The sequence below is a fragment of the Cotesia glomerata genome, linkage group LG1 (genome assembly GCF_020080835.1).
Source record: "Cotesia glomerata isolate CgM1 linkage group LG1, MPM_Cglom_v2.3, whole genome shotgun sequence".
Lineage (NCBI taxonomy): Eukaryota > Metazoa > Arthropoda > Insecta > Hymenoptera > Braconidae > Cotesia > Cotesia glomerata.
Window position 1 is genome coordinate 12,455,547 of NC_058158.1, and position 25,589 is coordinate 12,481,135.

At 27.7% G+C, this 25,589-nt stretch overlaps 3 protein-coding genes across 3 annotated transcripts; 1 reads left to right on the forward strand and 2 right to left on the reverse strand.

Moving 5' to 3' along the window:
* Nucleotides 1–925: 925 nt before the first annotated feature.
* On the reverse strand, nt 926–9,395 carry LOC123275010 (serine/threonine-protein phosphatase 6 regulatory ankyrin repeat subunit B-like). The gene is made up of 3 exons (XM_044742876.1): nt 8,615–9,395; nt 6,030–8,222; nt 926–3,796 (listed from the first exon to the last, which is right to left on the reverse strand). The coding sequence occupies exons 1-3, from the start codon at nt 8,654–8,656 to the stop codon at nt 953–955; spliced, it is 5,079 nt and encodes a 1,692-aa protein (XP_044598811.1). The 5' UTR covers nt 8,657–9,395; the 3' UTR covers nt 926–952.
* An 8,970-nt stretch (nt 9,396–18,365) lies between these two features.
* On the forward strand, nt 18,366–22,293 carry LOC123264579 (cytochrome P450 4C1-like). The gene is made up of 12 exons (XM_044728303.1): nt 18,366–18,666; nt 18,921–19,030; nt 19,110–19,200; nt 19,510–19,701; nt 19,781–19,874; nt 19,962–20,064; nt 20,139–20,244; nt 20,321–20,430; nt 20,502–20,570; nt 21,525–21,693; nt 21,771–21,953; nt 22,025–22,293. The coding sequence occupies exons 1-12, from the start codon at nt 18,498–18,500 to the stop codon at nt 22,198–22,200; spliced, it is 1,572 nt and encodes a 523-aa protein (XP_044584238.1). The 5' UTR covers nt 18,366–18,497; the 3' UTR covers nt 22,201–22,293.
* Nucleotides 22,294–22,489: 196 nt separating this feature from the next.
* LOC123265344 (putative ankyrin repeat protein RF_0381) lies at nt 22,490–23,912 on the reverse strand. Its single transcript, XM_044729419.1, has one exon. It carries the CDS (start codon nt 23,670–23,672, stop codon nt 22,731–22,733), a length of 942 nt encoding a protein of 313 aa, XP_044585354.1. The 5' UTR covers nt 23,673–23,912; the 3' UTR covers nt 22,490–22,730.
* Nucleotides 23,913–25,589: the final 1,677 nt, after the last annotated feature.

A 25,589-nucleotide genomic window follows, 5' to 3' on the forward strand; every position in this document is an offset into this window, starting at 1 on the left:
TCATAACCTCAAAATTGAAAACTTTCTAAAAGTTTTAAGCCTAATTTTCAAATCTCTCCACATAAAACTCCTATCGCCCTGATTGGCCACTATCCGAAAATCAATACACGAAACAACAGTAAATAATAAAGAAACTTGTAGTAACATGGACAGCCGGTAATGTAAACACTCTTTATAAATAGAAAAATTTTTGGAATGCCCCAATAACCATAACAATTTCAATTTTTTAAACGTGCATTTTTTTATTTTTTATTTGTTAACCAATGTTTTGTTCACTTTTTTTTTTTAATGAAAAATTAATTAACGTTTTCTATACATTCATAATCATTTATTTTTTTTATCATATAAATTTATATTTTAGATTATTATTTTAAAATGTCATCATATCTTCTTTGGATTGTTTTATAAATAATTTATAGGTTCAAGAACTGTGTTTGAAAAAAAATTAATTAAATTTTTAAACAAAACATACCTGCAATTAAATAAAGTGGTTACAAATTTTTTCATCAGTAATTTCAACCTTCAACAACAATTTCACTTAAAATTCTACGCAAAGACATATGGACCTTTAAATTAGATTAATCTTAGAGCATCTTGCCAAAATTTGGATAGTTCTTTCTTTTTCATCTCTCTGTTGAGCAAGTTCATTGACTGATTATTAACCGTTGGTGTTTTTGAGTATAAAAAATAAATAGAATAAAAAAATAACTTTATTTGATAAACTTATTCTACTAAAATAAAATGAAGAAGAAATAAATTTCATTATATATGTAAATATAAAACATATTTTATTTTATTATTAATGTAAATAAAAACACTGTTATCTTACAATGAAACACATAATTAAATAAAAAAATATTTAATTGTTTGAATTTGACAATGATTAATTTAAGTAAATGATTTTTATATAAAAACAGACAAGAACATCAATCTCTAATTACCGGAATTAGGATCAATTTTTAAAACTATTCGCACTGATTAATTGTCTCAAAGTATCATTAAACAAATAATAAAATACTTCAGTAACACAATTATACGGCAAATCAGGAAATATCCTCGTAAGATACTTATCGATATCTAATAGAATTTCTTTTCGTTCCATTCCGTCGTTAAATCGTTTTTTTAATAAATCATGATAAATAGGATATTGATATTCGCTTTCATTTTTTCGGAAATTCTCTACAATGCTGTTATCTTGTAAATAAACTGATAATTTTTGAGTGTTCATAGCAAGAATATCATTGTAAAAGAAGTTACGGGTGTCAACGATTTTAGTTTCCTTCAGTCTATCGATTTCATTCATACAACAAGTAGAAAAATTATCTATTTGCATTGATATAATAAATTTAAAATCAATTTCATTAACATATAAATTAGCACATTTTAATTTAATCATATGTTCTCTGAAAATATAAATGATTTTCACAATGTTATTGACATCACAAGGAAATTGAATAGCGTAAGAGAGCGGCGTCTGTTTGCGAAAATTAGTTATGTTGATGTCAGCACCGTACTTTAAAAGTAATGCTACAATACTTGGTTTTTTATTAACAACAGCCATATGAAGTACTGTTTCGCCGTTAAATTGATACTTCCAATTAATACAAGCGCCGTTATCAAGCAGACACTTTATTGCTTCTTCATTATTATTTTCGACTGCATAAAATAATGGAGTGATACCTTTATAATTCGGCGCATTGACATCAACATTATGATGAATCAGTAACTCAACAATTTTACTATTTCCTTTTATCGCTGCCAATCCCAGTGGAGTATCACCATAATAATTTAGATAGTTAGTGTTTGCATTTTGCATTAAAAGCTCTTCAAGAACATATGGATTTTGATACAAGATAGCATAATCCAAAACTGTATCATTTTTTTTTGTCCTGGCATTAACATTGCCGCCCTTGCTAATAAGAAAATTTACTATCTCTCTTCTAGACAAACGATCATCTAATGATTTATCTGATCCAGAGTGCATTAAATCAATAACATGCAGAGCAGTTCGACCATTTTGATCAGCAATATTGACATCAATGACAAACTGTAGAATTAATTCAATGATTTGAATATTTGATTTTTTTACCACACTGAATAACAATTCCCGCTTTGATTCATAATTAAGAGTTATATGTTCTAACATTACTTTAATGATATCCAATTCACCACTTTCGATAGCGTAGGACATTGGAGTGTACCCAAATGAATCCTCAATGTCAGTAATGGCATTGTTATTCAACAGTAATTTTATCATTTCACATTGTTTATTTCTGACAGCGATATGCAAAAATGTACAGCTTTGGTATAATAATGACGAACTATCAACTTGATTCACATCAAAACCAGCTTGAAGGAAATCATTGACAATCCTTGTCAATCCTTTTTCAACTGATATCCGTACTAGTTCAAATTTATCAGGGTCATTAACATCAATTTTGAATCCATAGTCGAGAAGAGCTTCAACAATCATTTGAGATTCTTCATTGAAAGACTGAACTGCATTTTTTAAAGAAATTATGTTCTCTTCATTAGTAATATCGGGATGAAATTTAAGAATTTGCTCGACAACTTTAAAATCTCCAAACTCTACTGCTTGTGATAAAAGAGTTTTATTATTATCAAATAATGTATCAGGATCAGAACCATAGTTCAAGAGTAGTTCGACAATTTTTTCATTGCCTTTTGTGACTGCTATGTGGATAGGCAACATTTTTTCAAAAGAATAAATATTTATATCAGCTTTCATTTCCAATAACAACTTCATGACATCATAACAGCCAAACATAGTAGCAAAATGTAGAGCGGTGTTTCCCTCATCAGTCGATGGAATATTCAAATAATTAACATCATCAAACTCTTGATTGTTTAAGAGTATTTTAATGCACTCTACGTTATTTCGACAAGCAGCAATATGAAGCGGAGTAAGTCCTTTTATACTCAAAGCGTGAATACTTGCTCCTTTATTTAAAAGTAAATTTGCTATTTTTTCATTGTTAAGATCTGCTGCTATATGCAAAGCTGTGCAATTATTTTCATCGCAATAAATACAGCCTAACTGCAAATCAGCACCATGATCTAAAAGACATTCAACCACACTTTCATGATTCTTTTGTATTGCAATATGAAGAGGTGTTTGTAAATTAATCCCTTGAACATTGATTCGAGCTCCTGCTTTTATAAAATAGATAACAAGGTCTTTATTGCCACTAGCAGCAGCTAAGTGCAATGGCGTATCCACTCCCGCAATTTCTTCTGTTGCAAAAGATTTTAACTGACCTTGATACTTTTCGTGATTTAAAAAATAATCAACAATTTCTAATCTTCCTTTTTTTACAGCCAAGCACATCGGAGTCAACCCGTCTTGATCTTTCGCATTTAAATCGCCTCTTTTCGCGATTAATAACTCAATTATTTCTATTTTAGAATACTCAAAGGCAACGTGAAGTGGTGTTTTTTTACATTTACCTTTTGCAGTTACTTTTGCACCCTTATCTAGAAGTAAAGTTATCAAATCAATGCCTCCAATATGAATTGCTAAGTGAAGGGGTGTATCTGTCGAATTCTTGCTTTTACGATTCACTGAAATATTGTTCTCTAATAGATGCTCGACTATTTCTAATTGAGAATCTTCTATTGCATCTCGCAGCAATGTATAGCCGTCTGCCCAAACACTTAAGTCCGCTAAATCATCTTCTTCTCGAAGTAAAGTTCTGACTTTTGATAAATTGCCCAATTGCACAGCTGATGACAACTGAAGCCACGCCGAGTTTGTTGTCATGATCCTCAAATTAACCTGTAAATAGTTGAGGTGTCATGAGATTAATTATTTTATTCAATAATAAATATTTCAGTAGTAATTATTATTATTATTACTTATAATATAAACTAATGTTTTAAAAAATAAAATACTTACTGACACTTTTAATTTAACGTAATAGTTTGTTGTATAAAAATCGATATCGATTTGATCTTTAACTCTTCAGTACCCACGTTCTTTTTAGTGTCTCACTTGCACTGCAGCGACATCCTATAAGTTGAATGTTGTTGCGTGAGAAAAATTTTTATAGCGAGGGTACTGAAGGGTTAAATCAATAATATAGTTTAATGTACAATTTAATTAATATAGTTTAATGTACAATACAATTTAATGTACAATAATTCATTTAACGTGAAATTGAATTTCAAAATACATTTCATAAATAATTTTCAGACACTTGATTGTTAATAAAAATAATAGAATTTAAAAAATTTTAATTTATATAATGGGTAAACGAAAAAAAAAAATGTAAATAAAGAGATCTTATTACATGTCTAATGTCCATTTTCAAATTGAAAGTGATGCCATCTACAATGCAAAAAGTTGGTCCGGTTTACAATTGCAAGTGAAAAAGTAAAATACGACCGATGTAATGTATTTATTAGATTTATTAGTACTTAAGTAATTGATTAAAAATTTTTAAAGTAGTGATACTGAAATTAACAGACATCTATAAATTTTTTGGATTTTTATACCTAAATTATCACAAAATAATTTTAATAAAGAAATTCCACACGTCCAGATCTTAAAAAAATTACAAGAACAATTTTTTTCTTATTTTTTTTATCATGGATTTGTAATAAAAAGAAAAAAAATTGCAGATTTCTGCTAATTTTAGTATCATGTACTATCACTTGAATTGAAAATAAAAAATAAAAATCAATGAATGAAAAATCATAAAATAAAATGACATTAAAGTTAGCAGTCACTTAATTATTTTTTTTTTTAGTTTTTTTTTTTAACAAATAAATGTTTTCTAAAAAATTATTTTTGAAAAATTGCATTTTTAATTTTTTTAAATTTCTAAATGTCAATTTTTTTTTGCCATAATTTATTTCTTAGAAAAATTCTTAAAATTATCAAATATCTACTAAATTAATTTTCATTAAAATTAAATTTTAGATATAATGAATTAAAAAACTTGAAATTATGTGAAAGCCTTAATTATTGAAAAATAATTTTTTAACAATCAAAATAACTTTTGCCCAATATTTCTGAATTTAAAAAAGTTATTTTCTAATAATTAAACGCATTGAAATATTTTTAAGAGTGATCGATTTTTCTATCTATTGTTTATTGACGAATTATTCGTTAATTTTATTTTTAATTTAGAAGATGGTGTTCAATTTCGTAACTTGAGCAGTAGAGTGCAAGTTATCAATGAGAGCAAAAGAGATAACTTGTGAAACATTTGCAAAGAAAAAAATTATGGATAGATAATAGTTGCCGCTAAAATCTTACAAATCCAAAAAATATTGTTTCTTGTAGATAAACTTTAAATAAATATGTATTAATTAAGAAAATCTAATTGTAGAAATCATTGTAAAAAATTGAATCTCCATTAATCGCCTAATTTTAACAATGCAATTTGTTTTTAATAAATCATTAATATATTAAATAAACAAAATTCTGTAATTAAACTTTATTAATAAACCAAACTTAAAATACCTATATTTTATAATGTATATTATATTGCAAAAATTGCCGAATTATAATAGATACATTTGAGAGCTGTACAAATAATTAAAGATTAATTTGTTCATTAATATTGCAAGATAATATTGTACAATAAAAAGTATACAAAGTTTTGTTGTTTGTACTTCAATGTTAGAGTCTAATCGTAGATAAGCAATTTACGTTTCATCCAAATGCGCAACATTGTCATCAGAAAATTGAATTTAAAGATTTTTATAATAGATTAATTAATAAAAAATAATGCAAAATTGAAAAATAATTAATTTCTGTTAACAATGTCATATATATACATATATATATACATATATATATATATATATATATTAATCAAAAAGTTTTTTTAAACAGTGAACCTATTAAAATACTTTTCTTAATTCCTAAGAACTCATGGATCAAAAACCTCGCAATTTGATTTTTTGTCAGTTGACACGTTATTGCTTATTTACATCCAATTAATATTTGTGCTATTACAATTGCCATAGAAACATAAATTTCAATTACATAAAGTCTTCTAGTATTCCATTTTAGTACTCGGGTGTTCGTTATCTTCGACATCAGTCGCGACATCGCTTTCGACATCTGATTCAACTTCTGTTTTAATTTTTACACGCTCTCTCAAAAGATCCGCGATCTCTCCATGAACGTTCACGCCATTATTAACATGAATACGTTTTTCAGCGCATTGCAGGGGAGTTTCATTTAAATTATTTAAAATATTGACAAACGCACCGTACTTTAGCAAAATCTGAACAATTTCCTTATAACCTTCATCAACTGCGATGTGTAAAGCAGTACGGCCATCAACATCCTGGACATCTAAGTCAGCGCCTGATCTTGATAAAATCTCCACAATATCTGCATGTCCATTTTCAGTAGCCGTGTGCAGGGGAGTAAAGTTACTTTCCTCAGTGCAATTTTTGTCTGCGTGATTTTGTAGTAAGACGTTAAGAACTTTGGAGTATCCTTTCAATGCAGCAAAATGTAAAGTTGTTTCACCTTCCGGTGTTTTTGCATTGACATCTGCGCCATGATACAAAATTAATGCCGCTATTTCTGCTTTTTTTTCATCATCTTCTGGACTTGGATCTGTACACCCTCCATTTTCATTTATAACAGTATAATGTAATGCCGTTCGTCCATAAACATCATTTGCATCAACATTTGCATCATGCTGTTCGATCAGTGTTTTAATAACATTTATAGATCCTTTTCTGACCGCTTCGTTTAGCACCTCTGTATTAAATGCAACGTCAAGTTGTAAATGTACAAGCAATAATGCCGTCAGCTGTCCACTGTCATTATCAATAGCAATTGATAATGGTGATTTTCCATGTTCATCTTTACCCTGAACATTAGCACCGTATTTTATCAACCGCTCAACGATTTTTTCCTGTTTATTTATAACAGATTTGTGCAATAAAGTGAACCCGTGGCTAGTGACTAAATTGCTTATTTTGTTTATTGCAATAGTATACTTGAGAAAGTTGTCACACATTGACCAATAATTTTTATCTGCTGCAATATAAATCAAGTGAAATACCATTCGGTCAAGAATCTCCTTAAATGTGTAGCCAAGTTTTATTTTTAATTTTTTCTTTAATTTTGCATCAGAATTCTCATCGGCAGTTGAATAAATTGAACTGCCATTATTGCAGTCAACACAGTGCTTTATGATGTGATCAACAATTTTTTCCCACCCTTTTTCAACCGCCAAGTCAAGAATTGTCTTTCTTACACTACCTTGGATGAAAATATTAGATCCACGGTCAAGCAGTTTTATAATAATGTTTTGGAATCCTTTACTTATAGCAAAATCGAGCGCTGATTGATTTTTTTTTGTCAGAGCATTTACATTTGTACGACTGTCATTGAGTAGAACTTGAATCATCCCTTCGTTGCCCAAGTCACAAGCAAAATGTAATGGTGTGTACCCGCCGTAATCTGCCGAGTTACAGTCAACATTGGGATCAGCACCGTAAGTCAATAAGATTTCGGCAATTTCTTCATTATTTTTTTGAACTGCAATATGAAGAGGTGTCCATCCATTTGTTTCTCTTACGTCTGTTTTAGCTCCTCTTGAAACAAGTAACTCAGCAATGTCTTTTCTACCACTATCAACAGCAAGATGCAGGGGTGTGTCAACTTCTCCGTATTGAATGTTGTGCAAAAAGTTTGGAAAAGCTCCATTTGTTAACAAGAGATCAACAATTTCGTAATTTCCTTTTTCAGCTGCTATGCAAAGCGGACTCAAACCAAAGTCATCTCTGGTATTGATGAATGCCTTACGTTCAAGCAGCAATTTAATCATCGGTATGTCTTGTTTTTCAACAGCATGATGAAGTGGAGCCCTGCCATCTCCATTTTTAGCAACAATACATGCTCCTTTATCCAATAGCAAGTTCACAACTTCTAAATCACCATTGATAACAGCAAAGTGGAGCGGAGTATTTGATAGTTTTTTGCTTTTGCTTTCAACTTTTGCCTCCTTTTCTAAAAGCAGCTTAGCAACTTCAGGATGATTGTACTGCAAAGAATCTCGGAGCAATATATAGCCGTCACAGCAAGTTGGAATATTGTTGAGACCATAAGATTCTATTAAGTCCTTGACCCGTCTGATATTTCCTTTATGTACGGCGCTGACCAGCATACGCCATTTGGGATCTTTTGATGACATCATTTTTGTACCGTTTAATTTAATTTCTGTAACCTACAATTATATTGATAGATAAAAAATTAAACTGAATTAATAAAAAAGACGTGACTATTCATACGTAAAAAAGATGAAAATTAAATTAGCCGACTTCTAAAAATTTTTATAATTGTTTTTTATTGAAAAAATTATCACAAAAAAAATTAAAATAAAAAATTTCACATGCAGAAGATTTGAAAAATTATACGTCCAATTTTTTTTTAGTATTTTTTTATTTGTAATTTTATTGGTGAAAAAAACCAAAAATTTTTGAGCGTCGGCTAATTTTAGTATCAGGTAAAAAAGTCCTGATAAACGCACGCCATGTGAATATAAAGTCCTTACATCAGGGCTTTTTTACGTATGACTAGACATGTCCAAATAAAAAATACATGAATTTATTTACTTACTTTATATGTGATGTATTTAAAATCAAAACAATAACAACTCATACAAATGTGATTGTCTGCTATAATGATAGCACAGTACTAAACTAATTTATGTTTACTTCTACATAATTTGCTTTGGAAATTTAATAATTTAAGTAAAGTTACTTTGCAAAAAGAAAATTAATATATTTTTACTTTGTTATTGTATTTTTACTATAAACTGATTTTATGATTCACACGTGGGTATGGTGTACATGAATTTGCGTCGTTTAATTAATTATATACGCTCTTAATGTTAAACACCTAATGTACGCTTACTCACTGCTCCAAGTTACACATTCAAGCAGTTACGTGTGTGAACTTATTTTGTATATAGGTATAGATGCCGTGCTTATTCCCTCTCTAAGATATTTTAGCTGTGTCTCAATTTTTCTATCAGTTACTAACAAGAGAAAAAAAGATACATAATCTGTCATTTCTTAGAGAGGAAGCACTGTGTAGGTGAGAGTGGTGTGCTGACATCTGTAAAGAAAAAAAATTTGGCTTATTAAAAACGTGCACTGCGGTAGAGAGAAGATAGACCAAAATGTTACAGAGAGAGACAGCTAAACAAAAAGTAAAATGACGAAAATCAATAACTTAATTTACCTGAACTAACAAAAATTAATATTAATAAGTGTATTTAGCTGGAGAATATAAAAGGCCTTGTCGGAAAATGGTTTCATAGATTACTTAGTAAAATAGGTTAAGAAGAGAAAAACAATTTTTTTGAAAAAAAGTTTTAGATTAAGTACTTATTTTTGAGAAAGTATCTAAAAACTGTAGTGTGTTGAGTAAAATATAATATTGAAAGTAACAAACATTTGATAATTTTATGATTGTGAATCTAGACGACACAGAAATTAGCCGACATTTGAAAATTTTTTGATTTTTCTTGGAAAAAAAAAATTTATTTTTAAAAAATTGCATCTGTAATTTTTTATTTTCTAAAGATGGAAATTTTTTAAATTAATTTTTCTTGTGAAAATTTACTTGTTAGAAAAATTATCATGACATTAAAGTTAGCAGTCACTTGATAATTTTTTTATTTTATTTAACAAACAAATGTATTCCAAAAAATTATTTTTAAAAAATTGCATTTTTAATTTTTTTAAATTTCTACTTGTCAATTTTTTTTTCCTTATTTTTTTTTTTGCTATAATTTTTTGATGACAATAATTATCAAATATCTGGTAAATTGATTTTCATAAAATTATCAGATGTCTTTTAATTTCAGTATCATGAATTTATAGCAGACATTAATTAATTTTTTATTTAAAAGAAGTGAATAAAACATTGATAAATAAAAAATAAAAAGATGCAAATTTAGAAAATTGAAAAATCTGTAGGCGCATTTTTTTTTTAATTATAATTTTTTAATTATTTCTTTATTTACTGAGAAATAAATAAATTTATCTTTATCCTTTTATCTTTGTACAATCACAATCATTTAATTTTCAAGTTTTTTCATGAAAATTAATTTAGCAGATATTTTATAATTTCAAGAATTTTTTCAACAAATAAATTATGTCAAAGAAAATGAGAACAAAATTGACATTTAGAAAATTAAAAAATTCTATTTTTTAGAAATAATTTTTCGGGGCAAATTTATGTATTTAAAAAAATTAAAAAATAGTCAATCAACTGCTAACTTTAATTTCATAGTTTTTTCATAGAATATTAGTAGCACTGTTATTATAAATAAAAAAATTCCACTTGGAGATATTTGAAAGAACTTTTGTTGCTATTTTTTTCATATTTTCTTATAAAAATTCTAAATTATAGCAACAAAAATTTGAATTCATCGGTCAGTTGATTTAATTTAATTTACAAAAATCAAAATTCAAATAAAATTTTTTTCTAATTTGCATTTAACATTTTATTGAAATATTTTAGATTCAATAATTACATAATTTTAATATTTAATATAATTGATTTACCTTAAATCTCACATGTTAACTAATTGAATTAATATTAAAAAAAAATATGTAAAAAAGAACCTTTATTTTTGAGTGTTACTGTTAAAAATTTGTTATAATTGAAAGTATAATGTTATTAAAATATTGTATTAATAGATTTCAGTTTTGAATATTTTTTAATATATTTTTTCGAACCAACAACTCTTAATATTATTAACTAATTTTACAAAATTTTGTATTGATTTAATTGTACATTATTTTTATAAAATTTTAATCATTAGGAACATGTATTTGTACCCTAAATTAAGTTTTTATCAAGTAAAAGTATAATGATAATTAATTTTAAGTTTTGAAATAGACTTTAAGTTATCAAAAGAGTTTAAGAATAAACAATCATCAGAGTAAGCTTGTATTTTTTTTGATAAATTATCGATTAATGTTACTTTAATTATGCCAATTAAAATTGTTTAACAATAATAATGAAGTGTTTGGAATAAGTTTTTCCAATAAAATATTTAAGTTTTAGAAACAGTAAGCCGATTATTGAATTACATGTATCTTATAAATTATGAAACTCAAATCAGTAGACATTTGACTATGTACTTTTTAGGTTTATTTAAAAATAAAATAATGATGAGAAAATAATTGTTATAAATTAGAGCATTGTTTTTTTAGAATTTTTATGTGACATTTTTTAACTTATTTGTTAAAAAACAAACTCAAAAATTGTAAGATGTCTAGTGATTTCAGTATCAAGATAAATTTACTTAATAATAGTTTAAAAAAAGTAATTATAGCTTTTAAAAAATAATAAAATCATTTGTCAAATAGGCTTTATAAATTTTCTTATCAAAAATTTGCATGTATGCATTAAAAATTTTCAATTTAATCTAAAACTTAGGAAATTTCGACTTATTTTTCAAAATCAAAATTTCTTTTAACGCTGCTTTCCAAATCTTGTCATTATCATAAACATCACTTTCAATAATAGCATCACAAAATTTACTGAAATCAATGTCCGAGTTCAGTTTATTTTTATTAACAAATCGGTTGGCTTGATAATATGGTTTAGCCACATGTAATGCTGGACTTAAGAAGAACGTTGCAGTGTAACTCAATACCATTGAATAATGTTTTGGCTCTGGTACTATCTCTGATTTTTCTGGCTCCATAAATCCAATATAAGATAAACAATCATAAACAATAGGAAGTTCTCCAATAACTTCTTTTCTATAATAATATCCTTTAACGTGAATTGTAGTCTCCCATTTGAGCGGTGGAAATGGTTTATTAGCTGTCAAAGTAGTTTCTCGTTTAGGTGTAAGTTTTTCAGCATGTTTTATCAAATCTATCATTATTATTTCTCCAGCTATCCCCCATTTTTTATATTTATGAATTATTTGCCCAATAATGGTAGCCATAGATGCTTCATTGACGTCGTAGAAACTTTTAACACATTCACCATCGAATAAAATTTTTAGCGTAATGTCGTAAATAAATGCCTTGTAGGTTTGAGTATTTGCACACTTTGATTGTTCATCACTAAGTTTTAATAAACTTAAATCTTTTTCACTGCCCATGTTGACAATTAGAATACGTAAAGTTAATTGAAATCAAGAAAACAATAATCGTTGATTCTTAGAAAAATAATTTTTTCAATTAATGTCGCATCGAACACAACTTTTATCAGTATTTTTTGGTGTATGATTGAAAATTAGTAACAATTGATAAATATACACTGATTATACTTTTTAATTTTATGACAAATAAAGTAAAAGTAATATTAAATTATTACTTTAATAAAATCGTATTAAATTAAATCAGTAAAATTCGTCGTCTTGCAGCAGCACAACAGCACAGATTATCTGAGAATGAATGAGTATCACGAAACAAATGAGAGCGATTTTTTTTTTTTCAACTCGCCACATATAAGCGTATAAAATACATAAACTATACACTTAGAATGCTCTTATGTTAAATCATACTTATAATAATCATAAGAGTATAAGTTCACCATCCAACAGCAACAAACATCTTATCTATAATCATTGTAATATGAGAACTGATAGTTCTTTCTCCGTATTATGATGATTATTATCTCTTGTTTAAGTTTGGATAAGTGTAGCATTTAAAAAATGATATGGCTAACAAGGAAACTCTCTCCGGTGTCCCCCTCCGATTTTGATGAAACTGAGATATGTTATTCTCCGTCGAAATCTAAGAGACACGTATTTTTTTTTATCTGCGGAAAAACATTTCTAGGGGGTGAAACTACCCCTCAAAGTTTAGCCTCCAAAGGGGTGTTTTTCAAGTTTCGCATACTTGCAGTTTAAATAATCGAATGGGACCAATTGCATAATTTTCAGGGTGGAAAATCATGAAAAATGCTTTTGGTTTTATAATAAAACAATGGATAGAACAAAAGTTATGAGGGTTGAAAATCACAAAACTTTTATAAAAAAAAAACTATTCGATGGATTTCAACGAAACCAACGGCAATCGGAAGAGGAAAAAAAAGTAGAGAATACGTCTTTCGGGGTTTTTCCGAAAAATTAAGTTTAGGGGGTGAACATCCCTTAAACATATCTACAGTGACCACCAAGAAAATATCGTTTTTTATATTAATTTTGATATGAATTCATCAATAATAATTTTTTCGTACATTTCTAGCATTTAGAAAATAATAATAATATTATATCTTAATATTTTACTTACTTGTTTACTTCGCATCCCAAACTTTATTTTGTGTATCGGGACATCAAATATTACAAATGTCATTTAATGTGAATCTGCTTTGGAAAAAAAAAAAAAAAAAAGAAAAAATGCTTATAATGATTTATTATAATCATAATAATCATTCATCGTTATCTCATACAAAAAAAGAGATAATTATATTTTTAGTATATATGAGTCAGTAATGTGAAAAACAACATAGTATAAATAGATGTATCATTTCGAGATTAGTTTAGTTACTGCGATGTACTTCATCTTTTATAATTCAATATTATAATCGTGTTTTTTTTTTTTTTTTTTTAATAAGTGAATAATTTAAAATTGTACGAAAATCTTTATTTTAGTACATAGAGCAAAATGAAAGTCAATCCTATAAATGTTATAAGACTACTCTTAACAACATTTCAAGTCATGAACATTCCAGAATCGCCAGTAAATGACGAAGAAATACAAATCAAAGAAAGTTTTGAAAATATTTTACTCAATGCTATGAACGAATACTCCGGAGTCGAAATGGTCGAAGAAAGTTCTTTGCATTTCCAAAAACCGTATAAAGATTGGACGATGGAAGTCGTGGAAGATAAAGAGTGGGCAAATGCACTAGTTGATCAAGAAACACCTATCGACGAATGCACTAAGGATGTTGAAGATTTATCTTATGAATATAAATTGAAAGCCGTCGAGTACTGGCGTAGTGGCAAAAAAAGAAATTTAAGTTTAGACAGTGTTAGACAAAAATTTAGAAAGGTACAATCTGTGCGACAGTTACGAAGATGGGCTCATACTTTAAATCAGGGAGGGACTTATAAGGAAAAATTAGCAAGAATTTATGAATATACATTACAAAATTTCAAAGCAGCTATAGATGCAGGTTTAATCGTACATGATTGTGACATAAAAAGATGGGCCTTACAAGCTCAAAAAGAAATTGGTGCGGAAGATTTCCGTTTTAAAGCATCAACAAAGTGGATCGCGTCATTCAAAAGAGCACATCGCATCGTATCAAGAAAAATAAATAAGTTTATCACGTCCAAAACCATTGAAGATAGTAAATCATTAAAACAGCAAGCTGAGGAATTCGTCAATAATGTAAAACAAAAAATTAAAATTTATGAATTAGCAAACGTATATAATTCAGATCAAAGTGGTTTTCAGTTGGAAATGCATTCCGGTCGAACTTTAGCTGTTGAAGGAGAAAAGCAAGTAGAATGTCTTGTACAATCTGTTACTTCTACTACTCATAGTTACACAGTTCAACCAACTGTATCCGCTGATGGAAAGCTTTTATCCCCACTTTTTTTGGTTCTAAAAGAACCAAGTGGTAAATTGGACCAATAGTTGAAACAACACTTTTTAGACCTCATAATGTATACATAGAAGCATCAAAATCAGGAAAACTTACATCAGGTACGAATTATTCTTTATTTTTTTTTCTGGTTTGCGCATAAGTTATTGTTGATACAAATAGTTCATATTTTTTAATTTTCAGATCATTTCAAAATTTGGTTGGAGAGGGTGTTTTTTCCAAATGTGGGCCCAAAATCTTTATTACTAATTGACTCATGGACTGGGCATTGTCCTCAAGTTGTACAAAGCGTTAAACCAACAAATAAAGATACTGAAGTAATGATCTTACCAAAAGGTACAACTGGGAAAATTCAACCGCTTGATGTTTTTGGATTCCGAGTATGGAAAAATTTTGTTCGATATTTTTCGGATCGTACAGTTTTGATGAATTTGGACATAAACTTGCATTTACGAAATAACATTATAAAATTACAATCACTTACACATATCCAATTGTCATCTCCTCGGTACATAAATTTATTCAAGTACTCGTGGTACAAAAGTGGCTACACAGAAGTAAAACCAGATGAGTTCGAAAATCCGCTGTTCATGGTGCAAAAAGTCGTTGTGTTTTCAACATTTTTTTCATGAACATCACGATTGCAAAACATATATTGAATAGATCTGCATATGACAAAATGATGAATTTAAGTATTAAATTTCATAAACATCAGAAATATTAAATATTTTTGTAAAAAATCATTTGTAAATTATTTTTAAATTTAATTTGATTATAGTAAAGCATATATTGTAAGCATTTTTTCTTTTTTCTTTTTTTTCCAAAACAGATTCACATTACATGACATTTATAATATTTGATGTCCCGATACACAAAATAAAGTTTGGGATGAGAAGTAAACAAGTAAGTAAAATATTAAGATATAATATTATTATTATTTTCTAAATGCTAGAAATGTACGAACAAATTATTATTGATGAATTCATATCGAAATTAATATAAAAAACGATATTTTCTTGGTGGTCAATGTAGATATGCTTAAGGGATGTTCACCCCCTAAACTTAATTTTTCGGAAAAACCCCGAAAGACGTATTCTCTACTTTTTTTTTCCTCTTCCGATTGCCGTTGGTTTCGTTGAAATCCATCGAATAGTTTTTTTTTTATAAAAGTTTTGTGATTTTCAACCCTCATAACTTTTGTTCTATCCATTGTTTTATTATAAAACCAAAAGCATTTTTCATGATTTTCCACCCTGAAAATTATGCAATTGGTCCCATTCGATTATTTAAACTGCAAGTATGCGAAACTTGAAAAACACCCCTTTGGAGGCTAAACTTTGAGGGGTAGTTTCACCCCCTAGAAATGTTTTTCCGAAGATAAAAAAAAATACGTGTCTCTTAGATTTCGACGGAGAATAACATATCTCAGTTTCATCAAAATCGGAGGGGGACACCGGAGAGAGTTTCCTTGTAAGTTGTTGGTACTCTGATTTAATAATGAGCAGCGCGAAGAATTTTAACGTATAAATGGATTCAATTTAACTACTAATTTATTGTTAACTTAATCCGAACAAAAACAGTTTCACTGTAAAAAAAAATCACGCCAAGTCCACGTTCATAAAACTATTAAGAAAAAAAATTTTTATTTCTTTACAAAAAGATATAAGGTAAAAGCCCCAATAGATGATCACGTACCAGTATATGATCACTCCATGTATTTGTATATCTATTTTCACAAATATAGGTATACAAATACATGGAGTGATCATATACTGGTACATGATCATCTATTGAGGCTTTTACCTTAAAATAAAAAATTAAAAAATCCAAGTAACCGATATGGTTGTATATGATTTTCGGAAATTAAAAAAAATTTTGTTGTAAATTTAAAAATTAAAAGAAACAATTTTGGAACGTATTTAGTGTGCGTGGTTACGAAATATTTCACTTTTTATGAAATTCCTAAAATCTATCTACTAGGACTTTTAAAAAAAATTGAAGTACACAATGACGCACACCATTCGAAATCTCAAAAAAAATAGGAAAAAAAAATTTTTTAGAAGTGGTTTTTTTGGGTTAACTTTTTAACGGGTCTACCGATCGATTCCAAAAACTAATCAGCTCTCAACCTTGAAAAACCACGTCGATCGCCGCCAATCCGGTCAAAATCGGTTGATTCGTTCGAAAGAAAACCGAAAAAATGGTTTTTTCGGAGTTACTCCGAAATTTCTAGTTTGACCAATCGAAACTTAGAATCTCTTTATGAGGCTTAAAAAACTGCGTAGAATGCCGCCAACCACGTAAAAATCGGTTCATTCATTCAAAAGTTATTGCGGTTTGAAAATTCAAAAAATAGTGTTCTATGAAACTTCTATCAGACTTTTGAGCTCAAAGAGCTCAAAAGCATAGAAAAAGGTATCTTTTTGAGCTTGGAGAGCTCAAAACCACACACAAATTGTAATTTTGAGCTCGAAGAGCTCGAAAAAAGCGGCCAGGTATTAACGGAATTAGCGGAAAGTTGCAGGGATGTCCTTTAGGGTCAACCGTTTTCCTAATTTTTTTTTTTGCATTTTGCCAATTAATATCAATTATCTCAATGTTCTTCCAATGCAATTGCTGTTTTTTGTATAAAGTATACTATTTATAAATTAAAAAAAAAGTGTAATTGTTGTTTGGAGTAAATTAGTCAAATATTTTGAAAAAACTTAAAAAAAATTTTTTTTTTAATTTTATTTTTTGAATATTTTTGAAACGGCTCGACCGATTGATTTTAAAATCTAATCAGATTGAAGTTTCAGTGAACACTTTTAAACACCGTGTCGATCATCATGATCGATCGATCCGTTCTAAAGATATCTCGCATTCTTAAGATCGGACCAAAATCGTTAACTTCCTCTACTATGGTGAAAATTATTAATTTTCAAAGCGGGAAATTAAAAATAAAGGAAATTAAAGTTTTTAGTTAAAAAATAACTGTGAAATGATGAATATTTTATGATTAAGCAATTATTTTCCAATGAGTAATAATTGGTTACTTTTTTATTTTTTTGCTTATTCATTTAGTAAATTAATTAGTGCTAAGAGAGTATTGTTAAAAAATTGCATTCATAATTTTGTGAATAAGTGTTGAATTTTCTACAAAATTTTTACCTTAGTAAATTTTTTGTTGAAAAAATGTCATCAAAATTATCAAATGTTTATAAATTTCATGCTCATTGGAGCATAAAACTTATTAGATAATTTTATTATGTATTAAATTCAATAAAATATCACATAGCGGCACAGAAATCTCAAATTGTATTTAATTAATTGAATTAGTTAATAAAGTTATATCTTATACGATTATTGCAAGTAATTGCATATATTAATTCCAGAATAAATATTAAAATTACATGTTAGTGGAAATTGAACTTCAAATTAATAAATTGCAATTATGTCGTCGTAAGTCGATTGAATTAAGTTATTTAGTTTATTTTCAAAAACTTATTTATTTTTCAAAATAAAAATTTAATATGTAGTGTAAATGAAAATTCCAAATAGTTTAATAATCATTTTAAGTTACTTTTCGAAAATTAAATTTTAAAATAAAGAAATATCAAATTAATAATCTATTTTTATGACATAATCAAGTCCATAAAATAATTTACTATTCGCATATTAAATACATATTCAAGAGCGCATGTAGATAATAAAACTTTTTTTACTTTTACACATACTTCTACGTTTTATGTGAGATGATGTAATTTATTGGCAATACATAATAATAAGTAGGAAGAGGTACTACAATTTTCCGAGTGCGTGTGTTATTACTTCTCATGATTCTATAGTAGTACTGCATCAGTCACGCAACAACAATCAGCACTGTGAATCTTTATTTTTTCAATTTTATCAGAGATTATCAGATACAATGGATCTAGCATGGATTATTTTATCAATATTAATATTCTTTTTATTCATGCTTACCGTGTTACATATTTATATACATAAAAGCCAAAAAGGATATTTTTGTGACAAAATTCCAGGACCTAGAGGGTACCCAATTATTGGTAACGTTTTAGACTTGGCAGTCTCTCCCGGTGAGTTAATTTTTTAAGTTCTTCTGAAAATTAAACTTTTAAAAAATTATATTGATAATAAACGATATTTGACAATCTAAAATTATTTTTTTAACTGATTAAATTATTATAATGAAAAATTTTAGAAAACAATTAATATAAATTTTTTCATTAATTAATTTTCCTAATTAGTAAAATCAAAAAATGGTCAGATGTCTAATAATTTTAATATTATTTCATAAAACATTGTATTTAATTAAACTTTTGTTTTTCAGAAAATTTTTGGAAATTTCACCGTCGTTTTGCCAAAGAATTTTATCCAATTTACAAGTATTGGATAGGAACATGGCCAATTGTTAATATCTACCACCCTGATGATTTAAAAGTGAATATTTCTATTTAATAACTAATCAGATTTATTGAAGTAAAAAATTAAAGCATACATGTTTTTATATTCTATTCAGGTAATATTTAGCAATTCTAAAAATTCAGAAAAAAGTGAATTCTACGATTTTCTTCGACCATGGTTACAAAACGGACTTGTTACGAGTGGAGGTAAATTAACTTATATGATTTTATAATAATTAACAATATTTTTTGTGAAAGAAAAAAAATTATATAAAAGGTAAAAGACCTAGTTATTAACACTGGCCTGGTTGTTTGATACTTGCAATTTTATTCTAATTAAAAAAAATTAAATGTTCTCAAAAAACCAATCATCTTAAAATTTATAACTGAAAAATTATATTTATTAATTTATTAGAGTTGATTTATTTTTTTTTTTTTAATTAAAATAAAATTTCAAGTGTCAATAACTGAGTCTTTTAGCTTATTTAATAAATTTATCTTCATTTCATTTACTAGGAGAAAAATGGAAAGCTAGAAGACGGATTTTAACTCCAGCATTTCATTTACGAAATTTTGATGAGTACATAGAATCCATAGTCGATCATACAGGACGACTAGTTAAAAAACTAAAAACTGAATCAACGTCGAATGGAGTTGTCAAAGAACTTTTACCGCTGCTTTCGACTCACACTCTTAACATAATATGTGGTATTATAAAAGATAACAAGCTACGTTATTACATAATGTTATACTCAACTTGACATAATTTTACTAAATTATTACACAGAGTCAGCGATGGGAGCTACGACTAAAGACCACGATCCTGATAGAGATAATTATAAAAAAGCGGTTCAAGAAATTGGAGAAATTATTTATTATAGGTAAATTAAAAATTCCATTTTTTAAGTTAAAATAATATTGAAAATAATAAATAATTATAATTAACATCTTCTTGCGTGTGATTGCAGAAGTTTCAGACCATGGTTGATGAATGAGTGGATTTTCGGATTAACATCAAAAGGTCAAGAACATGCTAAGGCGTTAAAAGTTCTTCATAAATTTTCTAATAAGGTATTATTTCTTTATAAATTAGATTATTCTTTTTTAATAATGAATAATTATTCATTTGATTGTATTAATTTTAGATAATCAAAGAACGTAAGCAATATCACGAAAAAACGGAAGGAAAATATTTGAATGATTTTGAGCAGACTGAAAATAATTCAACCATATTACAAACAGATGCTAAAAGTAAGAAAAAAAAAAATTATGTAAGATAGTTAAAGTGTAGCTTACATTAACAATTCTAATTCATTTGATTGAGTAGTAAAACGGAAAAGACTTGCTTTCCTTGACCTTTTGATCGCTGCCTCGAGACAAGGACTTGGAGTTGATGATCAAGGCATGAGAGAAGAAGTTGATACGTTTGTTTTTGCGGTAAGTTATTAAATGTTAAATAATTAGAAGTAGTTCATAAATATGATAATTGAAATAGTTTTTTCTTTCAGGGTCACGATACTACGGCTATGGGTTTATTGTTTACCATTTTACTTCTGGCAGAGCATAAGGATATACAGGTTGTCATCTGTTACTGCAAAATTACACAGAAAAAAAGATTCACTTAAGCCAAGAAAATATTTTTCTTCCAAATTATTTTCTTGAGCGGAAAAAAAATTTTTTTTTTGACACAAGAAATTTCACTTATTCCAACAAAATTAATTCTCTTGCTTTAAGAAATACCTACCTTGATCCAAGAAAATTTATTTAAATCAAGAAAATCTTGTTTTGAGAAAATTCAGCCTCTTGCTCCAAAAAATTTATTCTTGATAGAAGTAAATTTTCTTGTCTTGAGAAAATTTCTCTCTTGCTCCAAAAAATTAAATACCTCGATAGAAATAAGTTTTCATTAATATTTTTATTGGTTAACATGTCAAATAGGAAGATCAAATAATATTGAATCATTTTTTTCATTCAATATGTATAATTGCACGCTAATAGTATATTACACATCTAGGACAGTAAAATAAGAAATGTCTCAGATCACATGTAATTGTTGTCCGAGACGAAGCCGAGGTCAATAAACATGTGATCTGAGGCGGAAAGCGGCATTTTCGTTTAGCGCAGCGGGAGGAAAATTGACGCTTTCCGCCCGGAGGTGAGAAAAATAATATAAAATAGATATCAAATATTCAAGAGAAAAGTTTTCTCAAGGTGAGAAAATTTTTTTCTCAGCTGAAGTAGGTGGCACTGCTTTCCTAAAGTATCTAAAAATCTTGATCAAATATAAAAATTTATTGTATCAAGTATTTATAATTTGAATTAAAAAAAAAATTACTTCTACCAAGAATAGAAATTCAAGAAAAATTTTTACTCCAGTCAACACAACTTCGATCTTCCTTCAGGCACCCGAAAATTTTCTTGAGGCAAGAATTTTGTTCTTCAGTCAAGAAATTTTTCTTTCTGTGTATTAAATTTACTACAGCGATGGTAACATTTATTTTAATGCTAAAATTAAATGATGAATTTTTTAGGCAAAAGCAAGAGCAGAAGTTGATAAAGTATTGAATGAAAGCAAGGGTAAATTAACAGTCAATGAGGTCCAAAGTTTCACATACTTAGAATGTTGTATTAAAGAGTCTTTGAGACTTTATCCGAGTGTACCAGTAATTTCTAAGACAACACAAGAAGACACGCACTTCAGTGAGTTTTTAATATAATTTAAATCAAATCACCAGTTGCAACGGCAGCTGAAAATTTTAATTATGTATTTTTTTTAGAAAGCTATTTTGTTCCAAAAAATACTACTTTACTTATTTATCCCATTGATACTCACCGTGATCCCAACTTTTGGCCAAACCCTGATGTTTATGATCCCGACAGATTCTTACCATCAGAACAGTCGGAAAAAAGGCATCCTTTTTCGTACATTCCATTCAGTGCTGGCCCACGCAATTGCATAGGTCTATTTTTATTATAAGTAATATTTGATCATTTTTTGAATCAGAAATTACGTTAAATTATTGTTTTTCAGGACAAAGGTTTGCAATGCTTGAGTTAAAAACTCTAATTGCTGGACTGTTACATAATTTTTATCTGGAACCTCAAGACAGAGCTGCAGATGTGACGATTATTCCCGATCTTGTTATTAGACCCGCTCATCCAGTTTATGTCAAATTTGTACCTATAATTGAAATAACAAGATTATAAAAAGCTATTTGTTGAAATTAGTTTAGACTCAAGTATTATTTTAATTAGTGTAAAATTTATTGATAAAAATGACAATTACATTTTTTATGTTAATCTAATGGTTGTAAATTATTAAATAAAATTAAATATTAACAGATAATTTTTTAGTATTAAATTGAAATATTTTAGAAATACCAAGTCTTATAAAACAAAATAAGAATTAAGTTTTACTACTTTATTATCTAAATTTAGCATTATTATCTAAATTCAAAAAACTAACTGTAATTTATTATTTTATTCAGAAAAAATGTAAAAGTAGTATAAATATAAAATATTTTAGTTGTGTAATGCATTATAAACAAAGAAATAAGTATTAGAAATTTTCAATCAAAAAAATATTATTTAATCATTAATATTATAAGTATTATGTATAAAATGCAAAGTTGATTTAATATATTGCTGAAATATCTATATCATATTAAAATGATATTATAACACAAAAATCATCTGAAATCAGAAGTTATTATTATTTTCCGAATTCAAGCTCTAGTTTAAGGAAATGAATTTGTCTTAAATTTACGTTCTGATTTAAGGGAATTATATTTACATGAAGTCTCGTTACAACTCAAAAAATTAATCGCTGTTCGTCCAATATTATCACAATCGTTCATAACGGCTCCGTTACTCAAAAGAAGTTTCACTATGTCCGTATCATTATTTTCGACTGCATACATCAATAAAGTTTTTCCTTCATTATCTTGCGAATAAATAGAAGCTCCATATTTGATCAGCAGTACTGCTACGTTTAAATTTTTTGTTTGAACAGCATAACTCAACAAGGTTGGTGGATAAAAATAATTGCTGTAAATATTAGGTCCTGGATAATACCGTGAATTAATGTTTGCACCATGGCTCAAAAGTAAGCAAATAATTTTTTCATTTTCATACAAAACAGCAATATGAATTGGTTGTACATTGTCTACAGAGGAACAATTAACGTCTGCTTGGTAGTCGATTAAAATTTTAGCAAATTCACAGTTTGTTATTTCACACGCCAAATGAAGTGGTGTATAACCTGCTCTGTCTGGTAAATTACACTTTAAGTTAGCCAGAGCACCTTTCCTCAAAAGCCACTGAACAATTGATAAATGCTGGTGAGAAACAGCAACATGAAGAACAGTTACGCCATTAGATTCTTCAGCATTGATGTCCGCTCCCCGTTCCAAAAGAAGTTTTACAATTGATAAATTTCCTATTTTTACTGCATAATGCAGTAATGGATTTAATCGTGGGTCAGATGTACTAAACACATTATTATGATTAGTCAGCAAGAGCTTTGCAATTTTAAAGTGTTTATATTTTAATGCTCGTTTTAAAGCTGTATACCACGCTGTGTCAGATATATTTATTGAATTTAACAAAGTTCGAATTTTTTCAATATTTCCAGCGCGAATAGAAGAAGTTAATAAACTTTTTAAACTGCTCGTAGACATGATGATATTCTTCACTGTAAATACGTGTTCACTTGTATTGACTATGTAGCTGGTTTTTGCTATTTTATTTTAGAACTTTGAACCACTCTTATCTCTAAAACACGTGCAATTTTATTGTGGTTAGGTTTAAAATAACAACTCAGTTCATAGGTATAATTAGTGAGTACTGACTCTTATTTCTCTGCATTGGTGTGTGTGTATTACTTAACAATTAGCTATACTATGTATAAACATGTTAGGCATTGTTATCCGCGCAAATTCATTTGCTAATTTCAATTTTATTAATTTTGCAGATTCAACTTTTTTAACTAGCGCTTTTGTTTGTATCATTTATATGATATTATGCCATACAACGCTTATAAGGACGAGAAAACAAAGCCAGAAAAGAAAAAAGAAGAACTCTTTTTCACTTTTCACTCTCTTAGAGAATTTGTTTTTTTGATTATTTTTATTTAATCACACTGAAATTAGCAGACATTTAATAATTTTTTTTAAACAATTGAAAATGTTATGATTGAAAAAATATTCAAAAAATTATGATACTGAATTTCACCGACAACTAAAAATTTTTTAGATTTTTATAACAATTAAATTATTATAAAAAAATATGAAAATAAAATTAACAGACATTTGACAATTTTTTTTATTTAAAGAATTATTGCAGAAAATTAAAAGAAAAAATTCTACACTGAAAAAAAAATTAACTTGATTCAAGAGAAAAATTCTTGAACCAAGAATATAATTTTGGAGAGGGTAATTGTCTTGAATCAAAACGAAAAATTCTTGAATCAAGTAAAATTTCCTTAAATCAAGAAAAATTTCCTTAGATTGAGAATTTTTCTACTCAAATCAAGAATATCAAGTTCTTCAAAATTATATACTTGATTCAAGAACATTTTTTTTTCTGTGTACATGTAGAAAATTTAAAAAACTATCTGTGCAATTAAAAAAAATATTTTTTATTTACAGTCAAATTAAAAAAAAAAAAACTAAAATTTTTTTAATGTCTGCTAATTTTGGTATTATAAAAAAATTCCAAATGTAGAAATAAAAAAAAATTATAAGCTGGAATTTTTTTAAAAATTCTTTTATTGACATATCAACCGTGAAAGTTGAATTTTCAAGCAACACACAGAGGGCGCAATAGTATTTTTCTTACCTGGGGCAGGAAAATAAGAAATGTCTCAGATTACATGTAATGAAACTCGCTACGCTCGTCCGGATAAATAACTTGGTCTTGATAAGAATGCGCCATAGCCTCAAACTCGTGACGTCATTTCAAGCCGTCAAAATCCCTGCCTTTGCGCATACGTATCGAAAATAACTATTTATAATAATTGATTGGTTATAAAAATTGCCTGATGTCTGCTAATTTTAGTATTATTCAAAAATTTTAACGTAAAAATTGAAAAAAATTGTGCAAATGATTTAAAAAAAAAAACTATAATAAAAAATTAAAAAATGTCTGCTAACGTTAGCAGTTTTATTTAAACATAGTAAATTCATTGTTTTCATATAATAATATAATTACGTCATTATAACTACAAAATTTTGAAATTATTTACATAGTCTGTTTCAGAGTAGCCATTATATACTTACTTTATTTCCGCAGGTGTCATAGGACGATAAACTTGTAATATGATTTTTGATATTTCTATCTGGGCGCAGATCCTTGTTTAAAATTTCCAATAGGATCCCATCAAAAGCGACAAAAGCCACTTAGTAGAAACCCATAAATTTTATTGTTTTCTAAGTGGCTTTTGTCGCTTTTGATGGGATCTTAGTGGAGCTTTTCGACAGGGATAGTGAACGCAAAAACTTTTTATTGTAATAACCATGGCTGTCATTATGATGTTCTAGATCTATTTGAATTATAACGCGGAAATAATCATTAAATATAAATTACAGATGTTTTCT